General features: G+C 37.1%; 1 protein-coding gene across 1 annotated transcript in view; it reads left to right on the top strand.

The window, feature by feature from the left end:
• The window catches only part of oxct1a (3-oxoacid CoA transferase 1a), a 30,612-nt gene that overhangs the window by 18,252 nt on the left and 2,905 nt on the right, over positions 1-9,455 (top strand). The window contains exons 15-16 of the mRNA XM_008336043.3: positions 5,157-5,246; positions 5,866-5,946. Coding sequence (XP_008334265.1) covers positions 5,157-5,246; positions 5,866-5,946 — 171 coding nt within the window. The remainder of the gene's footprint in view (positions 1-5,156; positions 5,247-5,865; positions 5,947-9,455) is intronic.

Genomic DNA, 9,455 nt, shown 5'->3' with positions numbered 1-9,455 from the left:
AAACCATCACTTCCTCCCTCATGACTCTTTTGCCATTGTACTTAGTCATATCCATATAATTACAATGTACATAGAGATAGTTGCTGAAGCAGGGATTTTCTCATTGCTTCATGAGCTTTGTCCTCACCTACGCTTCAATCTTCATTATCCCCTCTTTTGAATGGATAAAGAGAATTAAATTCTCCACCTTCTGTGATAATGAAAATTATTCACAATCTAAAGATGGGTACATTGCGTGAAATTGGAAATGTTTTACGTGGGAGTCCGGAACACAGTATTCTCAGCATTATTGTGGATTTTTAACACTTTAAATATGCAAAATGCAGATAAACATTTTCCAGTTAAGGGTCCTGAAATGATTGTTCCTTGACCATGACTTTGCCTAAAAACCTCACAAAAAGAACAACGGAAATCAGGAAAAGGGATTTAAAAAAAGAACCAATAATAAGTAATTCAAAGAAGTAATCATTTATAGATGAATGCATAAAAAATACATTATAAGTCAGGGTTATGAAACCCTGTGCAGGCACTTGAACTTAAATTAGATTTTTCTTTTTTTTGCTCAGACATATGTTTTCATTTTGTGAACCTTTGGTTCTCTTCTTTCTTAGATTCACCAGGCCATGGCATCATTTGAAAAAACTTTATTTCATATTTGTGAAAGTCTCTTATTCCTGCTTATTATCCCTTGTATATGTGACATGTACGCATATAAAAGGGCCTATTAGTGTCTGCATCATTTTCATTTAGTCTGCTGTCAGATCTGCTGTAATTAACTACCTATTAGTCCCCTGTGTGTCCTGTTCATACACTTTACATGGTTATGTTTTTCCAATTACTTTGAAGTTGTCCATTGTTTTTCTGTCAGTCTGTTCTCCTTCTGATTCTTGTCATTAGTTGTCTGGGTAACAAAAGATGGCTGCAGTGCATTGCTATGTTATTAAAAAAAATAGTGGTTTGTATCAGACAGCAGAGATTGTCAGAAAATTAGAAAGAGAGAGATGGAGATGAAGCCCGTGGGTAAGTGGGAACATTTGTATTGTGAAGGGGGTCATTCTCTGTGTTGTTTTTACTGCTGGAAAGTGAACACTCGCAAAACAAATGAGTAGCTGCTGTTCTGTTGTCATGGCAATGAAAATAATATAATGCAGCCCTATTGCCACAGCAGCATATTTAGAAAAGAATGATGATGATGATGACAATATTTTAAAAACATTAGCCCTAGATTCTAGTGGCTGAAAAGGAAACTTTGTTCGTTGGCTGTTGAACATTTGTGATGCACAGGATAAACTCTAGCTCAAAAGTTGCTCTGAGAAATGTGGTGTTCTGTTGTAAGCTGCACTGAATACTTGTTGCGTGTTCCAGCTTGACATCTTATGTAACCAGAATCAGGTGTTATGTGTAGGCTACCTGCTACTGGACAGATATAAATACCATGTTGTAGCGCAGGTCCAGCTGTTTAATCTCTTAGTGAAGAGCTTTGTGTGCCCTGCAGCCTGAACAATGGTGGAGTCACTGGACCTCCACTTGTTGCAGGTCCAGGGCCGGTAAATAACGATATTTTTTTTTTGTCCTCTAAAGCAGACGTGGTTTCCTCTGGAGGATTTCAAGAATCCTGAGACACAAGGCATATAACAGAGCATTTTTCTTCTTTTTTAGCTGTGCATTTGAACCCTGGGACTGTTTGCAATGTAGTTTATTTTCTCATATTGCTGGAAGTTGACCACGGCATTTACGATCACCACCCCTCCTTTGACCCTTGTTTTTCTTTGCTTCTATATCATACTGGGCCTGAGAGTCTCATACAGTAATACAGTTACATTTCTACTGTACATTCTGTTATGTAATCTGCTGTAATGTTTGGTGCTAAAGCAGCAAAGCTTTAACTTAGTTGTGTGCTTTCTTTGGTTTGCTTCTTTGTTACCTGATATAACAGAAAATTATCTCCCACTCTCCCACTAAAACATTATTAGAGAAGATGTTTCTCAACTTGCATCTTCCATATTTAATTATCGCCTGTGTAGGTTACTTCATATCTGCCCCAGGAAAGGATTAATTTCCACGACACAGCTCAATAAGCCAGTTAAAAAAAAAGGAAAATGGAAAGAGAAAAAAATTTGTGTAAGAAATAGCATGAGAAATATTCTCATTACCACCTGTAATGAGAAGCAGTGATATTATTAACTGTGAAATTAACAGTGACGAATTGATGAAAATGTTCACATTAAGTGGAATTGTATTACTTTTTTTGGGTATGATTTTTATGTTTTTTTTAACATTTCCTCTTCCGCTTTTCGTAAACTCTGTCAAATCATTTAGTGCAGTATATCACACTATCATTTGTTTTTTAAAAATCACATTTTCTTTTACTAAAAGGATTCATACCAGGTGTCACGGTTCTCCCTAAGGTGACAGGCTAACAGCAGGAAAATGGACACAATCATATCAGAGGAAATTAAAAACCCTGTGGGGCTTCAGTGCAACCAGCAGGCTAATATCTTCAGAGCTAGTGTTAATTAAATGATTAGATTTTAATGCTATTTTGGCAAATATGACCAAAGAATGTTATTTTAATGAGTGTGAGTAGGCCCCAAAAGACCATATTATAAAACACTACAACCCCTTAGCCAAAAATATACTTATTCCAAAGTGCATTTTCAGATAACGGACATTTAGAGCAAACATTACCAGGATAGTCATTCAACACAAATGTCTTTTGAGCAGCAGCACATTACAAATGTTACTTACTTATAAGTTCCCCTTCAATTTAAAATACAGTAGTTTTTTTCAGACAGAGCAGACGAGACTGTGGAAGAGAGGTGAAGAATAGAGTACAGGCAGGATGGAACAGCTGGAGAAAAGTGTCAGGAGTGATCTGTGACAGAAGAGTGTCAGCTAAGGTGAAGGGAAAGGTTTACAGGACAGTGGTGAGACCAGCCATGATGTATGGTTTAGAGACAGTAGCAATAGGCAGAAGACAGGAGGAGGAGCTGGAGGTGGCAGAGTTAAAGATGCTAAGATTCTCTTTAGGAGTGACAAGAATGGACAGGGTCAGGAATGAGGTCATTAGAGGGACAACACAGACAGGAAGGTTTGGAGAAAAAGCTAGAGAAGCCAGATTGAGATGGTTTGGACATGTGCAGAGGAGGGACAGTGGATACATTGGTAGAAGAATGTTAGAGATGGAGCTACCAGGTAGGAGACAAAGAGGAAGGCCAAAGAGGAGATATATGGATGCAGTGAGGGAGGACATGCAGAGAGTTGGAATCAGAGTAGAAGATGCAGAGAACAGGGAGAGATGGAAATCAATGATTCACTGTGGCAACCCCTGAAAAAAGGGACAAAGGCGAAAGAAAAAGACGTTTTTTTCAGACAGTCAACTCGTAATAGTGAGTTCCCGTTCTTCTCATGTAGAATATCAGGGTCCTTTTGTACATAATGACAAGGTAATACAACTTGTGATGGTAATATTGTTGTCTCATCGCTGATATTTCCAAACAAAAATGTGGTGATTATTATTCAGCTATGAAACATTTGCAGTAGCTTCCCACTTTTAATTTTACACTTTTTTGTTATGATCTAATAGGCATATTGTTTTGATAAGTATTAAAACTAGACTTTTTACAGTTTTTTAGACTAGTAATTCCAACACCAGTTTCAGAAACCTTTCTTTAAAAACAAGGTCTTTTTTTACTGCAGCAGGGAGTGGGAAAATAACCTAATATATTTTCTTAAAATAACTTTGCCCACCGCTTCCTCGCAACACAGGCTTGACATTGTAAACAAAAGGGTGCTAGGGCACATTAATGTGCCATAAGAAATTATCCAAGTTTGTTCAATCGGTCGGAAAAATATAATTTATTTCTGCAACAAAAATGTCTTCAGTCGTCTTAGCAACAGTGAGAGGCCGAACAAGAAAATACTAAAAAATCTGTGAAAGAGTGAGCTGTTGAAGAAGATCTCTGTGCGTGACTTTCTTCAATTCCTGTGGGTATTTCTGCCTTATGTTTAAGTTAACAGGCCTTGGTTTTAAACTAGTAAATTACTGGTTTAAATTGGAACTAGATAATCATTATAGTTAATCACTTATGCTTTTGAGACTAGGACTGCCAAAGGCTAGTGTCTCATCCTGGGTATTCTTTTGTGTCCTAACCTTGCAGCCCTAGCCTCTAAGAGAGGAAGCATCCTCCATTTTTCTTTCACAGTTGATGCCGACAGGCTTGTGAACGACAACAATCAATCTTATTAAATAAGTGGTTTATCAAATAATCATATAAGCACTCTATGAGCACCTTTGTTGCAATGTGCCACAGATGCAAAAGAGTCTCTCCATTGCATCAAGTTAGCTGTGTGTCAGATATAATATAAAAGTGTGTGAAGTGAACAGAGCCTCTCCCATATACCCAGCCTGTGGTTTCCTTACTTCCTCCACCACGTCTCCTCTCTTCTGGCCCTCCATCTCTCTGTTGATATCGTCTCCATCCAGCTGTCCTCCCCAGAGGCAGACACCATCCTTATGATGCACCACACTTGGCATGTATATCCCCTGGTTATTCAGCAGAAAGCAAAGCAGGCTGTTCACATGATTGATGAGCAAATGGGGTTTTAATTCAGTTACTCAGCCATTATCCCCCAGGGTATATCTGCACGTCAGCCTTATTTGGAAACCGTCTGATTGGGAACAATGAGAAAGTTAAAGATGATTTTTTTTTACCCAGTTGACAGTTTGTTTAGGTGATAATATCACAGATAAATTGCTTGTTTATGTAGATTCACATTGTTGAGGTCAATAGGCCTATTTTTATTTTATTTATTTTTATATACCTGGTTACAATTCACATCTTTCTCTTTAACTTTTTTATATTGTGATAATATTGGATTATGGCAAAAGTAAGTTTTACTTTTTAAGAATGTGATTTATGTTGTTAAATGACAGGTATGGTATGGAAACACAGGTAAAAGTTAATCACTTCATAATTAAGGCATATTTTTGATGTCTGGAGGAAAAAAGGAGATCATTTGTGTAATTTTGTTGATTGCTTAGTTGATTGAAAACAAATAATAATTTTCAGCTTTAAACAAAATCAATGCTGTGGTTTCACAGCTTTAGGTAGAACCCTCAGTCACTAACCCTAACCCTGAAATCGTTGTTTCAGGGTAAGATGGTGAAGGGCATGGGAGGAGCTATGGATTTGGTGGCCAGTGCTGGAACAAAGGTGGTGGTCACCATGGAACACTCAGCTAAGGTATGAAAAGTAAACATATTTGTACTATTGTATATCTGCCGCCCTGTCTGTTCTTACCCAAAAGTGATCTAGCTCAATTTAATCCATTAGTTTCCTCATACAGGTTGTTGCCTTCGCTGCATCTGCTTCCATGATGATGACGTGTTCCATGAGTGATTATAATGATGATTGTTTTAATTGTTTGCTAAATGTGACTGTAACAGCAAGACTTTTTCTAATGAGATTCTTCACAAAACAGTTTCCTGTTGACTCATCGTTAACTTATTTTGAATTGAGTGCCAGGATGGAACCTGTTTTTCCAGGAACAGCTCATTTATTGAATCCATGTTCTGTGGACCTTGACATTAGGGACCTGTTTAACTGTGAGAAATACTAACTTTTTCACTGCTTTATATTCATTATGATTCTGCATATATGTATATATACTGTATATATACCGTAAATACTATGTACTATCCTGTCAATGCCGTTTATATGAACTCAATGGATATATGTATATTTTACTGTGGATGTTTACGGAGGAAGGCATTCATTTCTCATTTTGACTTAGGATTAATCTGTGCTGAAAACATTGTAGACAATTTTACACAATTGTTTTCAAAATCCTCTTCTGCTTCAGGGAGGAAAACACAAAATTTTGGACAAATGCAGTCTGCCTTTGACGGGCAAACAGTGCGTGGATCGTATTATCACAGAAAAGGTAAGTTAATTCTATATATTAATATCTTTGTGTCCAAGAAAAAAAAAATCACAAGATAGATTCATGTTGGACACGATGTATGTGTAACTAATCTGATTTCTCTTCATGTTTAATACTTAATATTTAAAGGTAAAAATAAAAGTAAAGTTTTTTAAAGTATATACAGTTTTTGACAACACGACATGTGGAAAGACTAAAATGCCAAGGCTGGACACAAGTGTGCTCTGAATACTCAGACCTTATACATGGAACACATCTTTGTGTGTCTACTTCACTATCACTCTGTACCCTTACTAAGTCGCTCCAAGCCGGCTCTACGACCTTTTCAATGGGCACACAGTGAGCTCTCCAGTCTGCCCTCTAGCACTGCTCTATCAGCTTTTGGTACTTAGCCTGCTTGCTTTCATTAGCCTCCTGGCTGCACCTCCCCAGGGAACAGTTAGTTCAGTGAGAAGCACCTGCTTGTAGAGGTCGAGGCCAGTGCAAAGTAACGTTTGACAAATTAGTTAATAATCCCAAAACTGCAGGGATTACTGTAATTCTGTAGACGTGTATGATTTACCAGAATTAAATAATAAAATACCCCTGAGGGTGAAAAGTAAATATTACAGTAATATAATAAGGCTGAATGTACTTTATGGGCTTGTACCAGAGGATCTTGGTTCAGTTATGGTCAAATTGTCAAATAGTCTTATCTTGAAGTTCAAGTGAATCCCTTGTGCAGTGTTACTGTATGTCCCAGCACACATTTCTATGCACTGTAGTTTAACTATTGCCTCTGTACAGTAATGACGTTGGTTATTCAGTTATAGTTTTATTTTCTGATTTCTCTTTAAAAAATTAAATGGTCACTAAGTAAAGCTGTAAATGTCATCACTTTTTGTATTTTCTGCTCTTGCACAGGGATTTAACACACCACTGTTATTTGTGTTTTTTCTGTTTTCAATTGCCCTCATTTTAGATTTGACAGTTCAGCTCATGTGACAACAGTAATTGTCACTGGAAGTTTACATTTATACACTACGTTTTGTTATTTATCTAGACTGTGTGTATGCAGAAATATATTTTATTTTTATTTTTTTTCAGACCAATTTTGAAATTAATTTTACGTTACTGCCTCTGGATGCAAATGTCTGGAATATTGTATATGTTATTTTAAAAGGACGCTAGCTATATTAGGTAGTTTAATTTTTTTTTTCTCTTACAGCAGCAGTAGTGAATTTGAATATGATCTAAGTATAAAGTGTTTACTGACCAACAATAAACCGATTGCTGTTTTTTTTATATCACGTTTACATTTAAAGCCTCTTTTCTAATTGTCTTCAATATTTAATCAAGTGTCAGATAACTGTGTTGTTAAGTTCAGTTGGTAGTGGATCTGTTTTTCTGTTTACATTATACTACAGCCTTGGCTCTCTGATTTTATGAGCAAATTAAATTAAAGCACACACAAATGTTTTCTAAAATAAGCAGAGAAAAAACATAAAGTCCACACCCTCTATTTTCCGTAAACACACACACGCACACACATCCATGCATGCAAACTGACTGTGCCCTAAATGGAAACTACTTTGATTTTATCAACACTAATTGAATCTGTTGATTCTGAAAGGAAGATAGCTATTGATTTATTTTCCATGAGTGGGTTTGGGTTTCATTTGTCATTATTTTCAAATTTTTCTTCTTGGATGATAATATAATTATATACATTTTTATGCATCTTAGATCAAATATTGTGCAGGTGACAAAGCGCTGAAATTATTTGAGATATTTTTCGTATTAAGTAAATGATGATAAATAATATATGAATAGAATAGAAGTGAGCGGTTTAGGTGACTTATCCAGCCTGGTGGACAGTGTAATGATGATGTCCACTTTCTTCTCTGTCTTTTTCCATTCTTTACTGTTACCCTCTGGTGGCAATCACCTTTAAAGTCACTCATTAAAAACATGACCTGTCCAAGTCCCACCGTGTGTCTACTGCACAAACTGCTCACCATCCCCCAACCTGCCCCGTTCTCTTCTGCTCTGCTGACTTGTGTTGTGATTGCACAACATTTCCCAGCAAGCAGATTTCTGTCAACACTTATAAAGGTTGAAGCTCATTTGATGCCCTGCAAACTCCGCCCCCTCCTCCTCTTACCCCCACAATGATGTGTGTATGTATATACACTGTGTATATATAGATTTATATTTATGTGTGTGCGTGCTTGTGCGTGTGTGTGTGTGTTTGAAGCAAACCAGAACCCCAAACTTCTTCTTTCCTTTGTAAATTCCAGTCCAATATAGCCAATTGCCAGTGGCAGGTTATAGATTTTCTTGTGATCTGTTTATCGATATGTTGAATCTGGAAAACAGAGCAGCCGTCTGCTCCGCTAACATCTGTGTGCATGACAGCTGCAGCGACAGGAAAATTAGCTAACTGTAAAATCAATGAACACTTTCATTTACCAGTCCATGAGGTCTCTTGCAGAAATGCCACGGCTCCCACAGTCGACAAGAACAAATGACCATATTACAACACACCGTTGCTTACAGTGAGACAGGAAGAAACTGTGGGGTTAAAACAAAACATTAACTATTTAAACATCAACAAACACTATAATAGCGCTGTTCTAAATCGCACCGCTGGGATTCGATTTCGACTGCTCTTGGGAACATGTTGCCTTGGGCGTTGACTTCATTTTGTTGGATTATTTTATAAATTATATTGTGTTTTCTTCTGTCTGAAACACAGTTTTGTATGTTAGTTGTGTGACTATAAGAAAACAGGCTCAGCCACTGTGGCACTGATGTTACCTTGACTTTACAAAAACAAAGTAAAAAAAAAACAAACACCCTAAACTGTGATTGTTTATTTTATTCTACAACAATGACTTGTGTGGTAGGTTTTTGATCAAAAGAAAGAAGACAGTAAAAAAGTCTAAGACTATAAACTGACGTTTGAAGCCTTTGTTTAAGTGTAATAACCTTCTTCCAGTTCCATTTGTCAAACGCTCTGTCGGCTGCTGCTTTTATATTGTTGCATACAATTTAGCTGAACAGATGGAATAGACTGGCTGTTTCCTTAATGACAAAACCTGAATCTGTTTAGTTAACAGTGCTTATGTTCCTTTTTTTAACTCTCATTGAAGTGTGGAAAGTTAATTGCCCTTAAGTTTATTTATTTCCGCAGATCTTTTTGTGTAAAGAGAATATCGATCCTGTCTCTGCATCGACTTGGGACAACGCCTGTCATAATTGAAGGCTGTCACTGCACCTATATTCTCCACCTCTGGCACATTCTGACATGTCATTAGATTTTCCTTAATCATTTGTGACATTTGTCACAATTAGGAATGCATGTCAGTGTCTGTGTTATCCGTAGACCCTTGTCCCTCGTGACATTCCATCTGTCTTGATATATTGGAGTGAGATATCTGCCTCCTGCCCTGTCAGTGTGTGCGAGGTTCTAATGAGCTCAGAGTCCTGACAGGCTGTGCCTGGATGTGATTGTGGCTTGTCCTTTC

The sequence above is a fragment of the Cynoglossus semilaevis genome, chromosome Z (assembly GCF_000523025.1).
Source record: "Cynoglossus semilaevis isolate Cse_v1.0 chromosome Z, Cse_v1.0, whole genome shotgun sequence".
Classification (NCBI taxonomy): Eukaryota; Metazoa; Chordata; class Actinopteri; order Pleuronectiformes; family Cynoglossidae; genus Cynoglossus; species Cynoglossus semilaevis.
This window is presented reverse-complemented; position numbering and strand designations above follow the sequence as displayed.